The sequence below is a fragment of the Ambystoma mexicanum genome, chromosome 8 (genome assembly GCF_040938575.1).
Source record: "Ambystoma mexicanum isolate Mex_15411 chromosome 8, UKY_AmexF1_1, whole genome shotgun sequence".
In the NCBI taxonomy this organism is placed as follows: domain Eukaryota; kingdom Metazoa; phylum Chordata; class Amphibia; order Caudata; family Ambystomatidae; genus Ambystoma; species Ambystoma mexicanum.
In genome coordinates this window covers 77,083,290-77,110,702 of record NC_090929.1, presented here as the reverse complement: position 1 = coordinate 77,110,702, position 27,413 = coordinate 77,083,290, and the positions used below count along the sequence as shown (strand labels likewise).

The window sequence follows — 27,413 nt, the reverse complement described above, 5'->3', positions numbered from 1 at the left end:
GCAGGTGCTTTAACCCTTTGACTGGCGTCACCAACCCGTGTGGACCCCTGCTCCAAAGGCCTGCCATCTGAAGCATCCAGGACCATTTTGTTGGTTGCCCATCCTCTGCGTGGACCTCTCTGCTGCATCGGTCGCCATTGCAAGCAGAAGCTTGGGACCCTGAAGGTACTTTACTTGTGGCCTAAAAGCATATTTTCTATGCTGATTCTGAATGAAGGTGCTTCCCTGGAGCTGGATATTTACTGCTGCCACAATTCCCACTGGTTGATCCCTAACCAGGGTTTCTTCACTTCTGCTGTCTTGGTGGGATCCTGCTTTTCTGAGGTGTCTGGCCAGTCCACCTTCAAGTCTATCAGAGCCGTCCCAGAATACAAGATGGGAACTGATGCATAGCCAGACTCCATCCCCTAACTATCATCCGCTACTGCACCTGCAACCGCTGGACCTTCCTCGACCGGGCCAACCGGAGAAGTGGGCCGAACACATTCTGGCACCTCTGCAGTGGTCTCTGGGGAAAATCTGAGTAAGTGGGGCGGGGGTAAGGGAACACAACTGTTCCTGCCCCTCCCTCCGTAAAGTCCTGGCCCCATCTCTCCCTTTCCTGACTACGATTAGTGGTGGTTTGGTCATTGATCCTACCCCTGGGGCCTTTTCTATTGTGGTGTTACCTGAACCTTTCCTGACTTGTGGAAAACTTAATTGCAACCACTGTCATTGCTAAAAATCCAACAGTAAACCTACCTGAATTGTATAACATGTGAAGCTGGTTACTTTATGGTGCTAGGTCCCATTTCATACCTGATCCCCAACCCTTAGTAAATCCAGCCTTAATTCTAGGATTTCTCATAAGTGTTACTATTTTTTTTTCTTCTTGAGTACTTACCTGTGTTTACTGGTTTGGAATCTTTTTTTCTAATTCTTCACTGGCATTACCACAGTTATTGAAAGAATTGCTTAAGATTATGCTACTTGTTTTACTGTCTTAAAGGTGAAGTGAAAGGGTGCTTTTCAGAAACCCCAAAAATTGAATGTGTATATGGATTTGATAATAGTTGTCATGATACTCACCTGACGTTTTCATTGCTTAGTGCATTTCTTAAAGGCCTAATACATAATTGTATATTTTTATACTTCTCTATCTAACTGGAATTATTGGAGTTGCGTGTCTCATTGTAGCCCCAGACCATTCACACCCCTCTTGAGTGTAAGCCTTCTCACTCTGCTCTGCTACCTACCTTGATTGGGACTGGCTAGACTAGTGTCTTCCTGTTCACCATAGTAAATTGGCATCTCAAAATCCTCTCCCAATGTTGATTCTGATAATCTATCCGAACAATTAAGTGGTCTGGCAGGAAAACCTACTCCCTAGTTCTGAACTAACACCTTAAGCACAGCGCGCAAGTGGAATCTTCCTAACATTACTTTTTTTTTCATTTGTAAAGCGCATATACATCCCGGAGGCATTGAGGCGCTGTTGCACATACAAGCCGGGTACAGGTGAGGGGAGCACAATTAGGCAGTATGGGGAGGGAGATATACTTAAGGAGACATTGATTGCACAGAGAAAGGTGTTGCATAAATATTAGGCATTCCGAGCCTACCAAGATAGGGAGACAAGGGGTGGCAGAGAAGGTGGTAACGGTGGGGAGGTTATGTGATGGCTTTTTGAGGGCTTCTCCAAAGGCCTAGTAGGATTTTTCAGCCCTTAGGGACGTTGGGAGGTTGTTCCAGAGTTGGGCTGCTCAATAGGGGAAGCTGGTGCCTCCTGCTCTATATCTTCTTACTTTTGGCACAAGCAGTCGGTCTGACACTGCAATGGAGATTTTCCAAACTGGAACAGCCAGGTACGGATTTCAATGCACTCGGCACAAAGCAAAACTATGGGAGGGGCTATCAGTAATATTTATTTTTACAACCCTTACATTCTCGTGATAGTGCTTACTTACATCCTCTTGATCTCTGCAGACGAAGCTGACCGACTGTCGCAGCATGATTGCAGATTTGCGGCTGGAGCTGAAGCAGGCAAACAACAAGGTGTGCCACACAGACCTGAGACTAAAGCAGGTTTCCCAAAAGGTAAAGGCACATTTCTGTGCATGTAAAAGATAGAAGTTTATCTGAGATGTTGTACTTGCCAGTGTCCATAGTCCCTTTTTCTTTTCAGAGGTTTAACCTGCTACACAGCTGTAATGATTATTGTCCAAATGAGCAGTCACTTGCATCTTCACACCTTCCCCTGTAGGAGGTTACGTTTTCCTGGTTCACACCAGCATCCACTCAATGGATCCCAGAGACCCTAGGCTCTTCCCTCCAGGTTATGAACATAAAGAGCACATTTGCAGGGCTGATCCTGATTTTGTGGATTGGGCTGCAGAAAAGTAATTGCAAAGTACCTTTCTAATTGAATTTGCCTTTGGAACTAAGCAAAAGATTAACTTTTAACGGAGTACTCGTGGGTTGAGTAAAGCAGTAGAATCTTCTGTTAGTCAAACATCCAGTTTGTAGCAGATTTTGTGCCCTGTAACAAAAGCACATTCATCACTTTAAAACTGCCACATTTCATTTTGGAAATGTTACTAAAAAGGCACAATACTATTACATCTGCCTCTTATGATAATTGATCACATCGACAAATCCATGCCTATTGGATTCCATTGCCTCCACACCAGTGACTGCAAACCCCATGCGTCTCTTATGAAGAAAATCCCTTAATTGAGATTCCGTTCCATCTGGAGACATAAGGACATGAATGGAATTTTCTAATGTGTAGCTACCTAGAAGTACAAATGCCACAAAGTGCATGCTTGTGCTGCAATTGTTCCTTTTCTTGCCACAAAATCTTGAAATGAAAGATGAAACCAACGCATCATTCTCCACATTACTGTGTACACCCTAACCCCTGTGTATGGTTGATAGACTACAACACATTCCTTTAATTGTATTCCCACATTTCAGGTGTACAGAGTGGATACTGTCATGTAAGGGGATTACTAAGTTGTCAATCGATTTGGAACACTTCACTTTTGTGTTTTCAAAAGCCCCTCCGGTAGACATCTGGGCCCTCTAATTCTGGGTTTCCACAATAACTTCCTAAATTTCAAGCACAGGAGCTAGAATTGCATATTATCCGTCCCTCCTTCACCCCCATAATATATTTAGTGCATGTGTCTGCAACCTGAGGCCCTCCAGATGTTTTGGACTACAACTCCCATGATACTGCAACATTCAGTATGCTTTATAGGGCTGATATGATCCAAAACATCGACAGCCAAAGGTTGCAGACCACTGGTTTAGGTGAAATGACGTGCATTTCTTTACCGTTACCACTACTCTAACTTAGTTCTTTAGTAGTTCTAGATTAGGGCGCAATGTGCACAAGGGTACCGGGTCTCCCAAATGGGTCTTTTGCACAAGGGAGCGGGTCGATGTGGTGGGGGCAATGTTAAGGACAACATGAAGTTGTGCTTCCTGTGGAGCTAAAATTAGAAATCCCTCAAGCATTGGGCATTTAATTTCTCATTGAAATCTTTTCTTCCTTCCCCCGACAATGTCGGCTCCTGTTTTAATTCATCAAGGTAATACAGTTTCTGATGCTGTTTATTGGAGATGAATGTAATGGGGTGTAGGGGGAAAGGGCACTTGCTACAAAGTTGAATTCTGCAATCACTCTGAAAACTTGACTAGGAAACTGCGTAGCAGTTTGCAGGAAGGACACTGCTTACTTTTGAGACTTGCTTCACCCATCATGTGGTGTGTTACAGAACCACAATGGTACTGGAAACGGTTCAATCGGTTTCAGACCTTCTGCACTTCCTTGTGCTTCTCATGCAGTGCACTGTCGTGCTAGGGGCACTACAATGAGTCCAATTATGTCATCACTCCCTTTTCACCAGTGACATTCCCCATGGGAGTAGTGGTATCCACAGGTGAGGCATGGTTTTCCCCTAGCCGGATCAATCTCCCATTTGTAACACCCTAATGGCCTATTGTGATTCTTTCCCTGCTCCCTCAAAGGAGGAGTGCTGAATCTTTTTTTCCAATCTACAGACCAACTTTCAAACACTGACTTTCCATCAACTTTTAGAAACATTCCTCCAATGTTTTTACACAATTAACAGGAACTACTGTTCCCAGAAACACTGACAGTGCAAAGGAGTGGAGGAATGTAGAGCAGGAGAAGCCCTGGGCACTCTCGATGGTCTACTTGTTGTGAGCATACACCTGTGCCCGGGACATTTAAAACGGGACTGCCAGAAAGACTGCTAGCGAGAGCGTGCTGCTCCTCTCTGTGCGATGGGATGAGGGGACGACGGTGGAGCTATCCAGCTCAAATGCTGAGAAGAGGAAAGCTGTTTGAGGAAGACTACACACGGCAGGAGCGCCAGAAGCCAGTGCAGGGCACCTGGGCATTTGCTGCTGGAAAGAAGCAGACGAGACACTTAATAGACTTGCAGAAGAAATCGACTGGCTGCGGGAAGGACCCGGAATGCCTGTCGGGTCCAATCTTGAATCTTCCTGCAGGAGTGATGCTGGCCCACCAGACCCCCAAGTCTGCCTGCCTAACAGTCTCTCAGCAGATAAAACTACCAAGCCGGCAAACCCAAGGGGAAAGGGGAATTGGAGATCAAAACAAAGACAGATCTTCACTGGACTGCACTGATGCCCTCTGGTACTGGATTACTCGTCTCAGTGTCCTCAGTTTCTGTGAAATCTAGGGAAAACAATAACATATATATGTTGATGTATAACTGATGTCTACCTTTTCTTTTACTATCATTTTCTTTCTTTCTCTTAAATACCTGTAGCCTATGCTATGCTTATAGGCTTTCTTTTCAGATGATGTTGAGTAGGTGCTTCTGTAGATCTTGAATAACTGTTTCTTAATATAGGTTTCCTAAACTTCTTAACCAGGATCTTCTCTCGAACTTTAATTAAATACTTGTTTCCAGAATTCTAATGAACTTCCTCTGAAAATGTCTTTCTATGCTGCAATAGTTTCAAATGTCTCTTTAAATGGAAGGAATTGCAAATACCTTAACTGAATTGCCTTTGACTTAACAAAACTTATATTACGTAAAAATCAATCAGTCTGTTCACTCCTCTAAAAATACTCTGCTGATGTATTTAACCTTGCGTGCACATAATGACTGTTGTACTTAGTTGGATCTGCGCAAGAGTCTTATGTTTTTCTTAATAAACGTACCGCGCTTCCTACCGACGCCTTCTATGAAAAAGTACTCAACCGCGCATTAATCCGATTCTTGCGTCATAGCCGAACGAACCGCGCTTTAAACCGTCACTTTGTTTCTTGACACACGAAACGTGCATCATCAGACGCTTGAATTCTTGATCCAACGAGCCGCGCAGTGCTTCCACAATAAAAATGACATGTACGCTACGGCACGTGATGAAAGTAAGGTACTTTATTCTAACCTTACTAATAACGACAAAGCGAGACCAAAATACGCTCGTGCACGTAACTACTAATAACATAATAACAAGTACAGCCCGATCTTAACTGTATTTGTAAATAATATATTGAAATAAAACTGCGCGTGAGTTAGTAGAAACACTCCGCGAAATAAATGTATTGAACACAAATATATGTACGCAATATGCAGATATCAGATAATAAAAATGGAATCAAATCTGATAATAGAAAATAGTCTTTCTTAAACAAAAGTCTTATTAAAGTAAAAGGCAAATGAACTTCACTCAATTTCATAAGTCTTGATAGAGTTAATCACTTAGCTTGCTTCATCTGTATCTTCACTGCTTCTTTGAAAGTCTTGAATTCAATGTCTATTCTTCTGAAGTTCTGGAAACCTTAGTAACTCTTCTTAGTATAAGCTAACTATAAATATTTAACAACATAGTCTTAGAGCTAAGTAGACTGCGACCTGCCACTAAGACAGCTAAAATGAAAGGCAGTTTAGAACTCTGAGCAACATTCCAAATGACCTCATAAACTATTTACACCAATCACTGCTGCAGAAAAGACTCTCCATCCTGCTTTGAGGAAATAAGCGATTCCTGAATTTAACATTAAGTAAAACTACATCCAAAGGGTTTTTGTGCTAAATGATTTCTTAACGTAATGTGTAAGTAAATGAAGTCTATGAAATTTAACTTGGAATTGTAACTGTATGTCTTTTAAGGTTGTGGACCTTTGAAACTCTAGAAATGTACCATGGAATCCTGAGAATGCCACAAAGCCAGTGATTCCACGCTGGGGCAAAGGGAACACCGGGCGTATTGGCAATCACGCCGCATGCTAGTAATTGTACAAAACACAATGGAGAAAGAAAGTTATTCAAAACCAAGAGAAAATGAAAGTGCATCTGCTAAAGAAGGGAACCTGTGAAGTTTGCCTGTATGTACGAAATATATAATATATATAGGCTAAGGTGGTGAATTGCGGCAATATACCACGGATTGGCCAAAACGGCTAATTTGGTGAATTATCAAAAGGGGAGTTGCGGAGAGGGGCAATTACAGGTGTGTGAATACAAAGAGCTCTGGCAGGAGAGTATACCAGGAAACCACAAGTGTGTGAATATAAGTGAGCAGCGAAACCTTGGCAGGAGATTACACCAGGTATCCTGACAACAAAGGCCTAAGATAATTGTGCATAATTTTGGTATTAAGAGGGAAGACAACTATTATTTTCAGGGATACAAGAAGGATCCAGGGGACACCATCTGGATTAAGGAGCAATATCCTTGAAAGACTTTTTGTTGGAGTTACTTATTGCTTTTACCTTTTGAACATTTCTATTGTGTTGCTGCTGACGCAACCCAGGAAGTAGTGGCCAGGGTGCCTCTGCCGAACACGTTGGGGGGGCCCCCCCCTGCTGTTTTAGGTCTGTAGTGGATTGGTGCCCACCTATTCTTTCTTGGACCCATCACAATTACTTTAAGTCCAACTAAGGGCTTAGTAAAACCATGTCTTTTTTTATTTGATTTTTTTTTAACTTTATTTAATTGTTTAAAAATATTTTTTTTTACAAGATTGCTCCTAAGTATTAATTTTTTTCAATCCTTGCAAGATGAGAAAAGAAAAGTCTGAATCCTGCCAGCCTCTGCTACTTGAAAAGGGGGAGAGGGGGTGTCAAGGGGAACTATGAGGAGAGGGAGTTTTAGGACTTCAGAGTACCATCTACTCCAGTTGCACTGTCTACTTTGCCCTGATCCGGGCGGTTCAATAGACCAAGGCTTTCGTAAAAGCCTGACACCGCAATGGTCCATTTAGTGTTCTCTCAGCTCATCAAATTGTTCCATTTCCCCTCTTTGTCCAAAAAGTCAAATTTGCCAAATAGTGCCCCAAAACCATTTAACAGAGTCAGTACTAGACTCAACTCTTAGTGTAAGGTTGTACCACCTGGGTATATGGTAGCGTAGGCAGAGCAGCCAGGCTTATCTTGGGAGGAAGAGCGGGCTATAGCGTGGTACAAAGAAATTGGAACATACATATGTTCCAAAGAAATAGTGAAACACTATGTATTGTAAACAATAAAGGGTTTGTTTAAATACAAGTTGGCCAAGATGAATCTTGGGGAAATACTATCCCACGATATAGCCACAATTATAAGAACACAACACTGTGCTTTAAAGTACACAGACCAAAGCATAGACCTTTTTCAGAAAACCGAACATTAATTCTAGGAAAGTCAGACTTTCATATACATTTAGTATAGGCCACACCTATTCGAGGGGTAAAACGGACGTTACTTTCTGATTACTTTCAGTGATACAAGGGTAGTAGACCCTGTTAGTTTTGCAGTGACGCTCAGAAGAAATTGCATAATCAACCAACCCTGTTACCAGGATACTTTTCTGAATAGTGGAACACAGATACAAGGAACGGTATATACCTATAACTACATTTATAACACACAGCTATACTATGTGAGTAAAACCTTTTTGTGCAATATACTATTACTTTTTTAAAATTTTGTTCTTCCAAAAGCACGAATTAAAAAAAAGTCTGCCATTTTACACTTAAAAAAACGAATACAAAGAGAGGCACAAGGGGGCGCAGGTAAGATTTTCGCCTGATTGCGCTGCTCCGGCCCCTGCCCTGCATGAAGGGGGAGTTATAGTGGAGTTGGTGGCCCGGGACCCTTGGAGATGGGATCCTCGGGCGGCAGAATGGTAGTTGCACCAACGTACCAAGTCTGAAGTGGCCACGACCAGTGGCAAGGGTTTGCAGGCTTGACGGGCAGTGAGGAGGACCACAAGGTCTGGGAGCTCCGGAGGGCGATCCCCCAAACGTTGTGCTTTCTCGAGCCAGACTGGACACTGGAGCACAAGGAAGGGGACAGGAACCAACACGGGAAGCACGGAGAGTGGCACAAGCCCCAGGAGAACCGGAGACAGGGGGTGGGGGGGGATAGTAGGTGGGGGGGCAGAGGCCCACACGAGAAGTGTGACAAGTGAAGCGGCCCAGACAGCTTCCCCCACGTGGTCATGCAGAGCAGTAGCGGAGACATCCGGACAGGAGGAGCACCGGAGAGGAGGAGCTGGCAGCACAACGCTCACACGGCATACAGTGAGGCTGCTTCAAGAGGCAGCAGCAGGTGACCAGAAGGGGGTATCTGGGATCAGGAGGCTACCCCAGGCAGACCCCCAATTAAAGTAGGAGGCAACAACAATAGAACCGGGGCTGGGAGACAGAGAAGCCCAGGAGGAGGAACCACAGCTGCATAGGGGGGGCAAAACACCTGTCAGGGCAACCGGAGAGAGACATGCAGTGGCGCCACAGGAGAAGGAGGGGGACCCGGCAGAGTGACATAGCTCAGGGTCCAAGGTGTTAATGAGGGGGCCTGAAAAAAGGGGAGAACTCAAATGTTGGGAGAGCTAGCCCAGGAGGCTGCATGCATTGACGGAGAACCGGAGTGCCACACAAAGTGGAGCTGCAAAGATCAGCCATCTCAGAGTGGACTGCCACAAGAGCAAGGAGCCGAGGGAAGGGTACAGAGAGGAAGGAGACCCCCAGAGACACAAGAGGGAACACCACAGCAGAGAGACAGGATCAATCAGATGGAACTGCAAGAGCGCTGCTTTCCACCTCAACACCACACCAAAGGGGACATGGCGAAGGCACAAACTGCGGGGGGGTCCCACCCAGTCCCACTTATGTACCACAGAGATTGGCACCATCAAAAGTGACATTCAGATGATCCTGGAGGAGACACACGGGATGCGCACAGACATTGGGGCGAAGGTGGTAGAGCTGTCTGCAATGGTGGTCACCCTGGAAGAAAGTGTACAGAGTGGAGGCGAATTAAGCCTCCCAATGGGTGCTGGAATCTCAGACATGGAGTGGAGAGAGGTGGAATTAGGGCTCAAAGTGGATAACGTCGATAACCGAGAGAGGCGCAACAACCTGTTTCTTTGGACTGAACAAAAAGAAGGGGAATCCATGATTGGGCTTGAGAGGCGAATCTAGGAAATTAGTGGGATGGTCCTCGGTTCCAAGGAAGGAGAACGAGTGACCCTGGATCCCGTGCGGCAGGCGGAGGTGCTAAGGGGCCCCGCTCAGTACTGGTGAGGTTACACCGATACCGATACCGGGACAAGGCTGACATCCTGTAAAGGGCAAGGCGAATGGGGGTCATCGACTACAGAGTCTCCAAGGTGTCCATTTTTCAGGACCTCTCGGCACAGACCTTAATGAGACTCATGAACTGTGACCCCTCAGGAGAAAAGGATGAGGTACTCATCCTTTTATCTCCTTTGCACTTACCTTTGTGCTCCTATTTGAACTTGCGGGAGAGAGACATCTCCTGGGGTTGGAGGAAGATATCCGAAGGGCCATAGAGGAACTGACAGGGCCGCCACAGGAATGCATGGAAGAGGAGGGAGTTGGAGAGTGGGCAGAGACAGGAAATTAAGGGTCCAAAGACTGACCAGGGAAGATGTAAAACCAAAGGGTCAGGAAATTCCAGAAGCTCAACAACCCATCTCCCAGAAGAGGGACTACTTGAGGAGACCCATGCAGACTGTTGACGGTTACTTACTCCATGAAGACCCAAATACTCTAGACCTGGAAACCAGTTGTTGTGTTTAGTTATGTTTCAGGAGGTTATGGATGGGTCTTGGGAGAGAGCACGCAGGAGTCAAAGAAGGCAAAAACCTTAAGGGTAGCCATAATATTGTTTATATTCTGGAGGACGGGGCTATCAGAGATGCCTTGGTCAGGACTCCCGATGTGAAAAGTCGAAGGAAGAGAGAGAGGGGCGGGGGGGACTGCCATGGCTTATCAAACAAAAAAGGAGGATTTGAGCCGACGATAAGACGCTACACATACAGGGGAGGTAGAAGAGAGGTTATTGAAGGCGGGGCAGGGGCCATTACCTTGGTGGTTCGGTCTGTAGACCCGAATGCCGCAAAAAGGGAAAAGGGTGGGAGGGAGACACGGAGGGGTGGAACGCAGGGATGAAAAGGGAGAATGGTGGCCTTGGGGAGCCGAGAGGAGGGTTCAGAGATGGTGGGGGGAGATGAGGGATGGGGACAGATGGGTTGGGGAGGGGAATACATGCAGTTCATCACAAATGACCAGAGGGGAAAACCGACGGCGGGCAGAGTAGGGAGGCATTCACAGTGGGATAATGGTTAATTGGAAGGTAGCGACATTGAACGTGAGGGGCTATATTCCCCAAACAAAAGATCCATCACAGAGAACATGTTCCGCAAAGCCAAACTAGCAGTGCTATTTCTGCAGGAAATACACTATATAGACAGCAGAATGAATACACCCTGAAAGGGGAAGAGGTGGGACAGACCTTCTGGGCCTCACACAAGATGAGCAAAAAAGAGGGAGTGGAAATTGTTCCGTCGCAAGCCATGTAATTGTGATGGGTCCAGGTGAAGATGGGTTTCGGCAGTAGGTTGGTGGCAGTAAAGGGACATTTGGAAGGGAGGCGGCTCACCCTGGCGTCGTCACCTTTTCGCACATCCGGCAGTAGACTGGGAAGGGCGACAGGGCGCAGGTGAGGGTAAAGGAACATGAAGCGTTTTCCCAATTGTTGCAAGACCACTTCTGGGTGGACGTGTGGAGGTCCAAATATCCCCTGGTGGGGGGATACACCTTTTTCTCGCCCCCACACCACAGATACTCCAGAATCGACCTCTACAAATCCCTAGGGAACAGGAGGCCACGTTGACATCCCCAAGGTTAGAGACGGTGACGTGGTCAGACCACAAAATGGTCATAACAGACTGGTGGATAGAAGGGAGAAAGGTGTAATGGTCTCCTGCGGGACCAGGTATTCCGGGACTTCTTGCAGGCGGAGATCACCCAATAAATTGAGACAAATGAAATGGGGAGGTAAAGCTGAAGACTGTGTGGGAAGCAGCCAAAGGGATGGTGCAAGGCCTCCTTATAACAGAAGGGGCCTGGAAAAAGAGGGAAAGAACGTTGATAGAGGGGACACTTGGGGAGGAACTGAGAGATATGTGGGCTGGACTAAAAAGACTGGGAGAGGATAGGGAGGACCTATTGGAGACAATGCGCAACAAACGTCAGGAACTTCACTCACTCCTAATAGGAGAGGTAGCGAAGATGCACTACACCAAATAAAGGTTTTACCAGGGAGGGGACCGAGTCAGGACACTGTTGGGGAAACAGGATCAAGGAGTGCTGGGGAGACAGGTGGGTCCACAGGTTAAAAGACGGAAAGGGGGAGATAATTGGACCCTGGAGAAGCATACCAGAACGTTTTGCGGACTATGAAACTCTGTACTCCCAAGGGTCTGGCATGGATTCACATGCTCATGAATATTCCCTGTCATGCTGGGAATCTTAGGTAAAAGAAAACTGTTTAATTTCACTTACAAACTGTCTTTCTATTATAAACCAATCATTGAGCTCTGGGTCATACTGCCCTCAGCCAATGACTGCCCTCTCCCTGAGCCCCTCCTCTGGCAGCCATCTTAAGATTTATACCGCACGTTCAAGTGTTGGGAGTCCTTGGGCCTCATTACGACCCTGGCGGAAATTGACTGACCGGACCGCAACAGCGTAAATAGCGTTTCCGCCATTGCACGAAGGAGCAAAGTGCGGCTAATTACGACCCATCGGGCACGAGCATTACGCCATGGCGGAATCCGAAAGGCTGCGATGGCGGAAATGACCCCAAAACGGCCCTTACCGCCGCCGTACGCTGCACCAGGTGCAATACCGCCACCCATCTTAGCGGTCACCGTAATGAGCGGTCACCGTAACGAGCGGGCACCGCAAATTACGGCCACCGTAAATATACGGAAACGGAAGTAAAAGCATGTGGCCGGAACGGGAAACAGCACGCCGCACAACTATAAAATCCGAATCCCAACACAACCATAAAAATCCGACCCTGACACACATCCCAACCCGTTAGCAACCCCAGTCAAAAAAATAAATATGGGAAAGGTAGCCAAGAAAGCGTGTGACCGCAAGCGGCAGGTACACTTCTCCCGAGAGGAACTGACCGTGCTCACCGAGACCCTCCAGGAAAATGCCGCCGTCGTCTTCTCCAGTCAAATGACCAGGACGGCCCTTGCCAACAAGAAGGCCATATGGGCCCTGGTGGCACAGCGCGTAAGTGCGGTGGGGACAACACCCCGCACGCCACAGCAATGTCGCAAGCGGTGGGACGACCTGCGGATCCGCGTACGCAGCATACTTTCTGCGAACAGGAACATCGCCACAGCTACCGGGGGGGGTTCAGAGTCGCCCATCAAGTTGACCCCCTGGGAGGAAATCTGCGCCTCCACCATAGGAATGGAGAGCATAGAGGGAGTCGGAGGGATGGAGAAAGGAGTGCCGACATCCGGAGAATCAGGTAGGTTGGCCAAGAGAAACAATGCGAAATCCACAAACCACGAACATGTGCAGTACCATGTGACCCCATAGTGCAATACATACTTTGCCCTGACAGCGCCCTCTAAAAGTCAGAATGAACAAACAAATCAATCAAGAAGCCATAAACAACCCCTACATGTGCAGCATGCACCCCCTAACTGCAGGCAGCCAAATGAATGCATCCTCAATCCACACGAAAATGAGACCACCTCCAAGGCCCAGTCCCAAATCAGCCTCATGTACCACCCCAATGCATTTGATACGTTGCCATTCCAAATCCGACAGACCCATAACTAACGCTCGCCCCTCTTTACTCCACCACAGGGTCCGATACCAACGACGAGCTGCAGGACACCCCTACCAGCACGCCTGCAAAGAGGGCCAGGACCAACGTCCCAAGAGCCTCCACCTCAGGTGCAAGGATCAAGACACGGCAGCAGCAGGAATCAAGTGGCAGCACACTGGAGGGGACTGCAACAGGCACCCCAGCAGCCAGCAAGTCCACAACCCCAGCACCACAGGTCCCCCCCAAGAACGTATCTGATGGCACTGCCTCTGGTGGTAGCAGCACCATAGGTGACACAGCTGTCATGCCAGCATGCTCCGACACGGAAAACAGTGCTGGCGACGTAGGTACCATCCATGACCTTTCCCAATCCCCCTGCATGTTCCATCCCCTACACCATGACGAAACCACGCAGGGGCACCCTGAAGACGACGACTGGCCAACCCCCACAAGTCCTGTGCCAAGGCAACATGTGTTGAGCAGCCCCCCTGTCACACCACCGCAAATGTCCATGGCCCAGCAGAGGCAACAGTCCCTCGACCTGCTGATCGAGCAACAGCAGGAAGCGTCCACGCTACTCAAGGACCATGCAAATGAATGCGGGGGTTCCAGGGCAGCCATGGAAACATCCACCGAGACACTCAGGGCACAAATAGAGAAAAGTAGTGAGAGCCTCAGGGGAGAAATGGAGAGAAGCACCGAGAGCCTGAGAGCACAAATGGAGAAAAGCACCGAGAGCCTGAGGGGGGAACTGCATGCGACGTCCAAAGACGTTTGTGCTGAACTTGCTGCTGTGCGCCGTGTGCTCTCGGAGCTCTCACAAACCCTCAGAGACATGCATGGACGCGAGCAGGCAGAGACATCATCCGTGGCAAGTTCCGTCCAGGGCAGCCCCCAACGCAGATCTGGCAGGAACCTGCGCTCCACGGGCAGGGGTGCCCCTGATACCCGTAGAGGGGGCTTGCAATAGCGTCTACCCACGGACAGCATGCATATTCGGACACTGGTGTTGGGGGGGGAGGGAGTAGGGTGGAGGGGGTGTGTTGGGCTTCACTGGGTGGCGGGTCCATAGGGTGTATAAATCAATTCACATTAACAATACAGCACCTCATTATCATCCAATGACATGTGTGGACATTGATATTTGCGTACGAGGCCTTCATAGGCGTACAGTCCACAATGTGCCTGTACTACACACACACAGTGCCACAGGTCCCCTTTCCGTGTAATAGGCACCATGCGTGGTTGCTAGAAGCATGCATCTATGATGCTCTGTCGGTTTGCACGTACATCCTGTGCCTCATGGACTCCTTGAGGTGCCTCCACATCCCCACCCTCATCATCATCATCATCTTCAGGTGCATGCAGTACAGCGTCAGGGGGCATGGGCACATTCCTACGTATGCACATGTTGTGCAGCATGACACATGCCATGACCATCTTAGAAACCTTCTCATGGCTGTACATGAGTGCCCCGCCAGACCTGCTGAGGCTGCGGAAACGAGCCTTCAGTAGGCCGAATGCCTGTTCAATGACCACACGGGTACGTGAGTGGGCATGGTTGTAGTCCTCCTCATGCTCGTTCTGTGGGTTCCGGATTGGTGTAAGGAGCCATCTCTTCAGTGGATACCCGGCATCACCTGTATGAGACGAATAAAGGGTGTCAGTGGAATGATAGTGCTAAGTAGCCCCCCCCCCCCCCCCCCCTGCAAGGTCATTGACGCATCAAATGGGCCACGATGTCATGCATGGAATGAGACTCACCGAGTAGCCAGGATCTGTGCCCTGCGTGTCGCTCCATGTAGCGTGGTATTCTTGTGTTCCTCAGGACCATGGAATCATGGGTAGATCCTGGAAATCTGGCACAACAATGCGTAAATATCTTGTTGGAGTCACACACCATTTGCACATTGATTGAATGAAATTGTTTCCGGTTGCGGTACTGGACCTCCATGGCATGTGGGACAACCAATTCAACATGGGTGCAGTCGATGGCACCAATGCAACCCGGGATGCCGCCAAGTGCATGGAATCCCACTTTAGCGTTGGTAATCTCCTGGTACGTGCGTGGTAGTGTGATGTGGTCGTCGGCGTGCTTCAGGAGGGCATCGTGCACTTGGAAGAGTGTCCGTGAGAACAGTGGCTGTGAAATGCCATGCAACTGTCCCACTGTGTGCTGGTAGGTGCCTGTGGCCAGGAAGTGGAGTGCAGACACCACCTTCAGTAGGGGTGGGATGGCGGTTGGGCTATCTATCATGCTCACGAGGTCAGCATGTGTCATGTCCACAATGGCGATTATGGTGTCCCGGTCCAAACGGTAGAGGGTGTGGATCTGCTCAGCAGTGAGGTTGAACGGATCGGCTCGGAGGCGTGGGATTGCGGGCCGCCTGCGTGGTGGTAGTGCCAGTGCTTGTGGGCCTTGCTGACCCTGCCTTGCCCTCCTCCTCCTCCTTCTCCTCCGTCTCCCCTGTGCGCCCGGTTGTTGTACCTGTTGTTGTTCGTCGTCTTCTTGTAGTTGTAGCACTTGCAGTGCTATCTGGTACCCCAGGCCCAACATCGCTAGTCCTGCCGGTAGCATTTTGGAGTGGGAGTGGTTGTGGGAGGGGTTTGGGTCTGCAATATATGTGCTGTCGGCCTGTATGGCCTCCACCTGTGCTGATTGAATGAATCTGTGGCAGATGCAATCCCTTCTGGCCGAGCACGTCCCGCCCGTAAGGCTGCATTTGGCCGCATGGCATCTTGGGATTTGAATCATGTATCAAATCCCGATGGCAGTGTGATGTACTTTGACTGATCTTCATGCTATGCTCCCATTGTTACACATGCTATGATTGCAGCCGCTTACATACCTGTGAAGAGTCAGTGGCATGTAGGGCTCGATCGATGGCCGACCCTCATGCAGCACAGTAACGTACTTCACCGACGGGCGTGGCGTGCCATTTGTGAATGCAGCCAGTTAGCATCATGACACACAGCCGCACTACATTGATGTAATTGTGAATGCAAGCGTTCACAGAAGCATTTTCGACGTAATGTTGCAAGTGAGGAATTCGAAGGCCAGCATTTTGGGTTTTGAAGTAGCGGCGAGGATACGCCCACAGGTCTGGCTGGAAATGTAACGTTCTATTGTAGAATGTCCTTGGGACATGGCCCATAACGAGCAGGCAATGAATGATATGAATTGAATGGGATGCGCAATAGCGTTGTGGACGATAAGGCAGGACGTTCCCAAATCCATCTTGCTTCACAACACTACAGATCCGGCCAGGGGCACAGTGGTTTTTGCGGACTGCATTACGCACAGACGCGATGGAAGTTTCACATATTATGTGAGTGAATATTCATGCGTTTTCATTGCGGGATGAGGGAATGATGTGTGGATGCATGGACTGATGATTCCGTTTAGGGTCTGCCATGTACATGGGTTTTTTGATTCACTCCCCTTCCCCTGCGTTATGTGATGCAAGGCTGCCATAGTGGGACATACGTCTATCTGCCCTTGTCGGATCCTCCCTGTCTCGACGCGCCTTCATACACTTGTGTCTAGGCACGTTACTAATCCCATGTCATGGGTTCTATCTTGACGGACGCATGCACAGTAACCGACGTTGACAGTGGTGTATTTAGCTCGATTGGTTTCGTTATGATTCGATACTGATTTAGGGGTGTGTATATTCCTTTGGAGTGGGCTAGCATGCATATGGGTGTGGATTTGGTGTGTTGAATGAAAATTGTAATGCATCATGAGTCCCGTAATGCAATCGGTTGATTTGTGTTTCTTTTGGGTGACAGGTATCTCCTGCCCTATTGCAGATGCCATCTCTACGCCACTCCTCCAGATGGTTTTTACTCTCGACTCCTGCAGCTTCGGGTGAATCAGTGGAGCACCATTTCGATCATATGGGACGATCGCCAATGGGCCACATGCCCTTACGCTGTACTGGTGGCTAGGTGCAACATTTCGGCCTTTCAGCTCGACTAGTGCCTGCCTCATGGGACGGACCTGCGGTTCTTGCCGCTTCCATGTTGCCTTTTGGAACGTTGATGTAGGCCCTGTGTGCCATGATGGTACAGGGCGTCACACAAGTGGAAGCCGGTCAATTATTGCAGATGCAGCCCTCGGTGATGATGGTTGTTTTGGTGGTATTTTGCAAATTGCTGTGGGGCCTTTGTCATTTGGATGTGCATTTAAATTGTATTCCGATATTTGTCGTGTTGCGTTGTTCTTTGCAGGTGATGTGGCGAGTTTTCGCTTTGTGGCGGTATGTATTGCGTGATGATCTGCATTGTGTTCTGCCTTCTGAGTTGAGTTGTGTGGTACAGTACTGGCCGCGTTTGCCTACGTAGCACAGTATGGTCACGGATGGGGGCTGCCATTGTGACTGTTTACATGATGTGCTGTTCAGGGGCGGGGGATTGGCTTTTGGCCGACTGGTGCCTGTCAGCCAGGTCGATTGGTGGAATGATGGGTTGTTCAGAATGTGGCTGGTCACAGGTGACTGTGTTTGCGTGCGTTTGTTGGAGGGGGACTGGGGTCATGTCCATTGGAATAGCTTCTGTATTGATGCCATCTGTGCCCTGCAGCTCCCATCGGCCCCTCTTGGGATGAGCCTGGCTGCTCAGTCACTCTGCCGACTTGTGTGGTACATGCTTCTGCTGATGGTTGGTTTGTTTGCTGGCATGAGTACAGGGCTGGTGCAATCCCCCTCAGGATGCTGTTTTGGATGTTGCCTTGCGCTGGTGGCAAGCGATGGGGGTCTACTGTTGTTTTGTGTCATGTGTTCTTGATTTTCATTTTGATGTATTGTACCTTCACATGCCTGTGCTGCGTCAGTACGGCTATGGTGACATGCCGTACATGGATGCCCACTCACGGGGCGCTTTGAGCCCCTGCATGCTTTTCTACGTTGGCATGCATGGGTGAATTGTGGATTTCACTGGTTGGATAGTGTGAGTACATTGCGCCTGCCAGGAGTTGTGCAATGAGGCCAGGGAGTGGAGTACAGGCACTCAGTGGGCCATTTACGGTTGGTTCGCGTTGCCGTATTTCTCGCCATGGCGGAATGGTACTTTACGACGTGCTTGATGGCGTTCAGTACATGTCCGCTAGGGTCAGAATTCGCGTACCGTTGCGCCATGGCGGTGATTCCGGTTTTGCAAGGCGCGCGTGCGCGTACTTGGTGCAGTTAGCGTTGCCGTTCAATGCGGTGTCGCTATTGGCATCGTACTTTACGGTGACGGGTCATGATCGCAACGAGCGGTGTTCGATGGCGGTATTGCATTTCCGCCATCATTTTTCCATTTCCGCCAGGGTCGTAATGAGGCCCCTTGTGTTTTACTCTGAGCTTTTCTACGTTTTCACTTTTTCAGTAAAAAAAAAAATTCTATTCTGTGCACTCTTTCGTTGCTTGATGGTCAATCGGGGATCAGTTTGTCTGTGTCTTTGTACGCCCCTCAAGGGCTAGAATCGGTGAGAGTTTCATCAAAGATTCCTGAAGGCCAGCAAGCTTACACCGCACACCGGACCATGTTGGAGGAGAAGGAGGGAGGCTCCCTCTTAAAGCTCTGCTCCAGCTGCGGATTGAGGAACATGTTTGTAGAGGACAAACACTCCCAGTGCCTCTACTGTCTCCATCCAGACCACAGGGAAGCGGTTTGTGAAATCTGCCTTGGATTCTCCAAGCGCTCTGTCAAGGATCGTCACAGTAAGTTGGCGGTGTGGCTCAACGCCAAGGCCTCTACCCCGTGCGACAAGCAAGGGCATGCCTCACCCAGGACCTGCCAGTCTGAGGAGCGGGCTTCTAAGTCCTTAGAGGGCACTCCATCCGTGGGGTGGCCACGCAAGTTGGTCCCGCAATGGGCAGGGCGTGTTCATTTTCGCCATCTGCCTCCCTCTCCAGTCATCGCTACAGCTCCTCCTCGAATTGGAAATCTGCTAACCCAGGGAAGCTGCGGGGGAAGCCGGAGTAGACCAAGACTCAGGAAAAGGTGTCCAACCTATCCCTGAAGGCCCAGGTGGTCCAGACGAAGTCATCCTCGACGATCGAGCTGGTGGCGGCCACCCTCACAAAGGCGAAAGGGGCTGACTCGGTCCAACCATGCTCTAGGGCACAGGTATTTCTTCCTCGGATGAGGAGGACCTGGTGTCCGTTCACACGGTCCAGGAGGACCTAGGTAACGCCGAGGACAATAGCTGGAACGCCGAGGGGGACGACGGGAATGCCAATGACAACGTGGGCATTGGGCCCAGAAAGCCTATCCCCCTCCCACTTCGATTCCCCTCCCCCTGCCCCCGACATCTCGCAAGGACGTGTCGCTGAACATCCTTTCAACTCTCAACACCCTGGTGTCGGAGATCCAGAAGAGGATGCCGACGTCACCGGGCCTGCCGATGGCGAAGAGAAAGCGGCACCCTACTCCGCCTCAACTGCCGCACAGGCACCCTCCCTCCCCCAACCCCCTACCTAGTGATACAGGGACAGACACAGCAACTACTGACATGGATGACAGCAGCGTTTCTCCCCCCAGATGAAGTGGGGTCATTCCACGCCATTGGTCACCCGAGTGTCGAGCTCCTCCATTTGACGCCTGAAAAGACCAAGAAAGAAGGTTTCCTTTACTAATGACGTGAGGCCAAAAGGAAGACCATTCTGGCGGTACTTATCCTGGACGACGTTTGGATGAGGGCCTGGTGCTGATGAGAACCCCAGCCACAGCCCCGGCGTAGAGGGATAGGCTGGAGAAGTAGTACTGGGTGCCGGTGTTTGCACCCCTGCCTACAGTCCCAGCCCTCCCTGGACTTGGTGGTCATCAGCAACAGCGAGGAAAAGTCTTCTAATCCCTCATCTCCAGCCTCCGTTCCCCCGCACAGCGAGGAGAAGTGGGACACCACAGGTAGGAAAAAGATCTACTCAGCGGCAACAGTCACGGCAGCAAATGCACTTTTAATCCTACGGGAAGCTGTAGTATAAGATGGCCCCGGTGCTGGAATTTCTACCTGACATGTGGGTCGAGGAGCTTGAGACTCCAGGAAGGCGAGGTAGCATCGGACCATGCCATCACTATGGCCTTGGACATCGCAGACACAGGGTTCCGACAGATGAGAATGGTGTCTGCCCCTGTTGTCGTGGCTGGTTGAATGCCACCAACTTCTGTCAAGAGTTCCAGGCGAGGGTGCTGGACATGCCCTTCGGGGACAACCTCTTTGGGAAAGCCGTCGACAAATCGTTGCAGGCCATTAAGACCGACACAGACAGCCCATGTCCTGGGCACTCTTCAGCAGCATTGTCTATTCTTTTGTGCTTCTGGCGAAACATCAGGCAGATCGTCCAAGGGGTTCGGCCGAGGGTGGTCCTCGTACTGTCAACCCTTCCAGTCCACGACACAAGAAGCCTACAGGGGCGGCTCTACGGCTTTCGGTGTAGGGGGCAGACTTCGTCGCTTCCGAGGCGCCATGCAGGCCCCAAAGCCAGAATGAACTGGCCAGGACATCGGACCTCCACCCATGCACCCGGTGGGAGGACGACTGGTGGGCTTAGTCAGCGAGTGGGACAAGATCTCCACCGACTGATGGGTGCTGGACGCTCTCACCCACAGACTCTTCCAGCGATAGTGTCAGCGGATACATGTGGTGGCCAGGCAGGAGCAGCACATCCCTCAGCTCCTGCAGGGAGTATGGGCCATGCTAAAAAAGGGGGCGATAGAGTTGGTTCCAAAGCAACTTCGGGGCTCCGGAGTCTACTCTAGATACTTCTTGGTAAAGAAGACGACCAGGGGCTGGAGGCCCATTCTAGACATGCGGTGCCTCAACAAATACCTCAAGTGCCATAAATTCTGGATGGTCCCATTGCAGCACGTGCTCGGCCAACTGGAGGAAGGAGACTTATTGTTGTTGCTGGATCTGGACTACGCATACTTCCACGTCTCCATTCACGAGAAGTATCAGAAGTTCCTGCGCTTCGTAGTCCAGGGAAGCATTACCAGTTGAAGGCCCTTCCCTTCGGACCGATGTTGGCACCCAGGGTGTTTACAAAGTGCATGGCACCAGTAGCGGCCCATCTGCATCTACAAGGGATACATGTGTACCCGTACCTCGACGATTGGCTCATCCGTGCAAGTCCAGGGAAGTAGCTGTCGAACACACGGAGAGGAATGTCCAGCCACTTACGGATCTGGGGTTCTCGGTGAACTATTCAGAATCCTGCTTGATACCATCGTAGAACATGCTATTCCTGGGGGGCAGGCTCAACACGGTCTCCTGCCTGGCAGCCCTCTCAGAAGAGAAGCAGCCAAGCTGGGAATGGTGCAACGGCTGTTGGCACTGAAGACCACCATGGTGCGGACCATCAAGTCGCTGCTCGGCATGTCCTTGTACATTTACCTGATCCGATTCAGCAGGTTGCGGATGCAACCCCTTCAGGAATTCCTGGACGCTCGTTGGAACCAGGTGTCCGGAAGCTTTGCAGACAAGATTGTTCTTGACGAGGAGTTCCTTTAAGCGATAAGGTGGTGGGGCGTGCGCTCCAACATCGCTGGGTCACAGATTTCTAGAGCCCCCCATACCAGGAGACGGTCACCACAGACACTTCCCTGGAGAGCTGGGGAGCCCACACCGGACGCCTTCACGCCAGAGGCATGTGGCTACCAGAGGAGTATCGCGACCCTCGCCCAAAACCCCCTCTGGCAAACCCATTGGTCAGGTGGAGTGAGGACTCGGGCCTCTAGAGCCTGGCATCCTCTTCAAAAACACTCCTGGGGCCAGTCCTGGCGCCTATGGCGCCAGGCTCGTACACCATGAAAAACAATGTGCTTGGGAACTACTTTATTGTGTTGTCAGCCAACATGGAGGCATCCACATAGCTTGGTTCCTAAGAACCAAGCTATGCCGTCTAGTGTTTTGGGTGTGGCAGCCTAGGGACTAGTTTTCCCGGACAGAACGACCTGAAAGAGGAAGATGGAGGCAACATTAAAGAAAGCAGTAGAAACATTTACAAATTACAAACTGCTCAAAAGGCTTACCTGGCTGGTCGTCTCTCGGCTGGCACCACTCCGGACATTGCACTTGCGCTGAAGAACACCGCAACCTACAAGGAAGGAAAACACAGGTTAGCGAAGGCAAGACTTCGCTGCGCTTACTTACCGCATTATAGCGCTCTTAATGTGCCATAATTTACCAGCGAGGCTCAACCAAGCCAGTTCGCCGCGCTGAAGCTCTGCATACCTAAGGGAGAAAAAAGAGACCTTTTAAACAAAAAAAGGCATGCAGGATAGCAACAAAACTAAAGAACAGCAGTAAGACATACCTGAACAATATCAAACGGGCTGGCGTCAGTGAAGTAACTGGACCGCACTCGCCCATGAAAGACAACGCGTCCCTGCAAAGAAGGCAGGACGGACAGCACGCCTAATTCTACCACAAGGTGAGGAGATGGCGCCAGAGGGGCTGAAATCATACGGGGGTGGAGGGAGGATACTTACCCCAGTCGGTCAGTCTTGAACACAGTCCTCCTGTATTTTCAGGCAGAACCTTCCCCGCAGACCACATCAGGGCAAAGCTGAGAAGCATACCAGCAAGTAACCCGGCTGGGTGGCGTCCCTGTGGATACCAGGTGAGCGTAACAAGGAGAGGGATCTCCACATCAATGTCCTGGAGCTGCGGGCAGTTTTCTGGGCCCTCAAGTCGTTCCTTCTGTCCCTCAAGGGCAAGGTAGCGAGGGTCTTCACAGACAATACCACCACGATGTTCTAGATCAGGAAGCAAGGGGCTACCAGATCCCTAGCTCTCTCAAGATAGGCACAGGACTTGTGGCTCTGGGCCATCGGCCAAGAGATGTTCCTCGTTCCTTTTCACCTGGCGGGAGTCAAGAACACCATTGCCAACTCCCTCAGCAGGGAGCTGCGCTCTTGCCATGAGTGGGAACTTCGACAGGATCAAGTGGACAGTCTTTTCAAATGCGGCAGACCCCAGATCGATCTGTTTGTGGCGACAAATTCCAAATGGCAGAAATTTGCCAGCAGGTTTCACCAGCCGAGGAGCATGGAGGGACGTGTTTTTCCTTCCTGTGGCCTGTTCCTGTATGCGTCCCATCCTCCCCCACCTCTCTCCCCCCGTGTCCTCTCCTGCGAGTCATCGGTCAACTCAAATAGTGCCAATGCAGGATGATCCTCGTCGGCGTGGCCGAGGCAGATTTGGCACCCGGATCTTCTCAGCATGTCCACGTCGCCCGCTGTCAAGCTGCCGGTGGTCGGGATCTGCTAGCTAGAGAAGGCAGCGCAATCCTACATCACGACCCAGGATCGCTGAACCTGAAGGCTTGGCTCCTGCAGCTTTAGAGTTGGAAGGGTACGAGCTTCCGGCGAACTGCAGTGAGGTCCTTGCCAGGGCGAGAGCGTCATTGACTTAAAGTGCTACGGGAACAAGTGGAAACGTTTCGCAATGTGGTGCCGGACGCTGAAGATAAACACTGAGGGTCTCTGCACCGCAGATTCTTCCATACTTGTTGTGCTTGGCAAAGGTGGGGCTGGCGCACACCTCTTTCAAGGTGCATCTGGCGGCTGTCTCCTGCTACACCAGGTCTCTAGGACAGTCTTCTCTTTGGTCCCACCGTCTAGTCAAGGAGTTCCTCAAAGGAGTGTTTCGATTGTTCCCGCCGGTGACCTGGGCTTCAAATTCGAGCCTATGCATCAGGCCCCTCTCAAGTTCCTTTCGTGGAAGACTGCTTTTTTCGAGGCCTTCACCTCTGCCAGGAGGGTTGGTGAGATCCAGGCCCTTTCTTGACTTTTCACGTCACGAGGTTGGTGCTGTGGACCCACCCCTCCTTCATGCCAAAGGTTCCGTCAGAATTCCACCTCAGCAAGCCTTTGGTGTTGCCTGTGTTTTTTCCAAAACCTTTGTCGCCGGCTGAAAGGACTTTGCACTCCTGTGGCTTGTGCTCTAAAGTTCTATGTAGCACGCACAAAGAGTTTCCTGAAGATATCTCAACTATTTGTGAGCTTTGGTCCTGTGAGCCATGGGAAGGCCTTGTCCAAGGCTTCCATCTCCAGGTGGCTCTCCGGCTGCATCACACTTGGTAAACCGACTGCTGCCTGTTCGTCCGAGAACCCATTCCACCAGAGGGATTGCTGCGACAACGGCGTTCCTGTCTGTTGTGCCCCTTCTGGACATCTTCAGGGCTGCAACGTGGAGGTCTACGCACACATTCACAAGATTCTACTGCGTCGACAGGGATTCCAAAGAGGAGTTCACGGCCGGCCAAACAGTGCTACGCAACCTGTTCGCTTGAAGGCGAGTCTGTATTTGCTTTTGTTAAGCCTTGCTACCTCCCAGGGTTGTTGTACTGCTATGCATTCTTTATTCATGAGCATGTGAATCCATGCCCGACCCCATGCTGGAGAAGGAAGAAGTTACTTACCTGTAACTATTATTCTCCAGCATTAGTCTGGCATGGATTCACATGCGAACACTCCCTCCTGCCCCTCTGTGGCTCTTCTTGGTCATACTGCAACTTTACGTGTTACCAAATCTGAAGATGGCTGCCAGAGGAGGGACTTGGGGAGAGGGCAGTCATTGGCTGGGGGGCAGTATGACCCAGAGCTCAGTGATTGGGTTAGAGGAAAAAGACAGTTTGAAAGTGAAACTGTTTTTTCTTTTACAAAGGATTTCCGGCCTGACGACTGAGAATATTCATGAGCATGTGAATCCATGCCAGACCCATGCTGGAGAACAATAGTTACAGGTAAGTAACGTGTTCCATCCCGCAACTAAAGGAGGGGGAAAAGTCCCTACTTGAAACAGAAATCACGGACAAGGTCTTCAAAAGAGTGATAGGCCTGCCAGCTATGTTTGTTCCCTTGATGTGTAATGCTTAAAATGTAAATTCAATAAAATGTGATATCAAAAATAAAATCTGGGGAGACCGGCTACACTGCAGGTTACTACAAGCAGTTCCAAGAAATCCTGGCGGCACCCATGGTGAGAGTGTTTAACTCTATAAGACAGCTGGAGGACATGACCAACACGTTCTGGGAAGCGCTCATAACGGTGATCCCGAAGCAGGGCAAGGACCTGATCAGCTGCGCCTCATCTAGGCCCATATCCCTGCTCAATGTAGACACAAAGATCTTAATAAGAATCCCGGCATCCCGCCTAGATATGCATCTCCTCCGCCTGATGCACCCAGACCATACAGGATTCATCCAAAACAAGGCTTCGATAATCTGAGGAAAAACCTGCATATTCTGAATGACCCAACGACACAACCGGAAGAGGCCTCGCTGGATGCCGAAAAAGCATTTGGCAGGGTCAACTGGTCCTTCATGGAAGGAATCTTCGAGGAGATGGGTATCGGGGAGCGGTGGAGGGGATGGATAAGGGCTCTGTACCATACCCTAAGGGCTAGAGTGGTGGTGAACGGTGACGCGCTTAGGGCAATCAATTTGCACAGAGGGGTTCCCTGTCGCCCCTACTGTATGGGCTAGTCATGGAACTATGGGTAATTGGCTTGAGGGATTGTAGGGATGTAACAGGGGGCACATATAGGAGGATGGAAATATAAAGGGAGCCTATTCGCGGACGACATGCTGCTCTATCTCACACATCCAAGATCTTCATTGCTGGCCCTACTGCAGAGCTTGAGGGAATACGGAGAACTATCAGGGTTCAGGGTCCATCTCGACAAATCAGTGGCATTTCTTGCAGGAATTTGGAGTGAGGAAGACAGTGCGTGGGTTGACAGATGGGGTTTCCAAACAAGACAGGAGGGCGTCTGCTACTTTGGGATGGAAATTACGAGGGAAGCCGGGAAGTTATTTGAGCAGAACTACTTGGTTATGGGGAAAGATGAAGGAGGGCCTGCAACGATTGGGACGGATTGGGCACTCCTGGATGGGCCAGCTAAATTGTATTAAGATGACAGTCCTCCCCAAATTGCTGATTCTCTTCCAAATGCTCCCAATAAAGGTCCCTGCACACTTTCTAACTACTGCAAAGAAAGCCCTTATTGGGTTTCTATGGGCAGGAGCAAAACCCTGGGTAGCGTACACGACACTGGTATTGCCCAAGGAGGAGGCAGGGGTTGGATTCCCGGACCTGGAAACATACTACAGAGTGCTCCAGTTACGGATCATGGTAGATCAGCTAGACCCAGGCACGAGGAAGCAAGGGGTCCATTTGGACAATGCGGTCCTACAGCCAGTATTGTTAGGTGAATGGATGTGGGTCCCACAAAGAGATCCCCAAGCGTGTGCTGGTACTCCCTGTCCTGGAGGTATTCTGGTCAATATAGCACGAGCGGAGTGCTACCCGATGGTGGTCAACATGGCCCTCTCCCCTCAGCTTTATCTGGGCACTACCCATCCGGAATTACATCATAGACACTCTACGATTTCAATCATGATACGAGGCAATGCTCTTGAGGGCAGGACAGCTGTGGGAGAGGGGCGAGTTTAGGTTAGTGACGCGTCTGGAGGAATGTCTGGGGATGAAGGGACTCTTGAGCTTCAGATACTTGCAGCTAAAGGGTGTCCTGTTGAACTGAGGAGAGAACCTGTGTCAAGAGCGTACCCCCCTCGAGATAACTCTACTGCAGGAAACTAACACGAAAGGGGACGGGGAACTGAGGTGGTGGAGCTCACTGACATTCTACCCTCATGCACGAAATGGGCCAAAGATCTGGGAATTGACCTGACAGACCAGTTGTGGGGAACAATGTGTAAAGGGGTTAAGAAGTCCACACTATCCCTGCAATACAAGATGCAGGCATTCAAACTGCTACATAGATGGCACTACCCACCAGCTGCACTGGCGAAAATTTACCTGGAGGTTGACTCACGATGCTGGTGATGTAAAAAGGTGAACAGTGACTACTACCAGTGGTGGAAATGCCCTCTCATTCAGGAGTGTTTGGGAAGAGGTCCTGAGATGGCTGAACAACTTAGATGGGATACATAGGCCAAGGGAGCCAACCTTGCTGCTGTTTGGGGTATATGAGGAGGAGGAGCCTCGGGGGAGGAAGGCCACGTGGTTCGCACCCTCCTAATGGTGACAAGGAGATGCGGGCGAATGTGCCCACAGAAAGGGAATGAGTACAGAAGGCAAAGTCACTATATGACATGGAGTATTTGACGCTTCACCTGGTTGAGTCGCGAACAGACGGGGGAATCTGGCTACCTTTCTATTAACAAATATGAACGATAGCCTGCCGTCTGAATGCAGGGAAATTATATGGGTGCTCATCAGTGGTGGTAAGTGTTGGGACAGTTTTTCTGAAGTCCAAGTAAGGGC

General features: G+C 50.0%; 1 protein-coding gene across 2 annotated transcripts in view; it reads left to right on the top strand.

Annotated features, from left to right (window-relative positions):
* TSC1 (TSC complex subunit 1) overlaps positions 1–27,413 on the top strand; it is a 684,759-nt gene that overhangs the window by 626,434 nt on the left and 30,912 nt on the right. For both annotated transcript variants that reach the window (XM_069609318.1, XM_069609319.1), the window contains exon 18: positions 1,966–2,076. In XM_069609318.1, the coding sequence (XP_069465419.1) occupies positions 1,966–2,076 (111 nt within the window). The remainder of the gene's footprint in view (positions 1–1,965; positions 2,077–27,413) is intronic.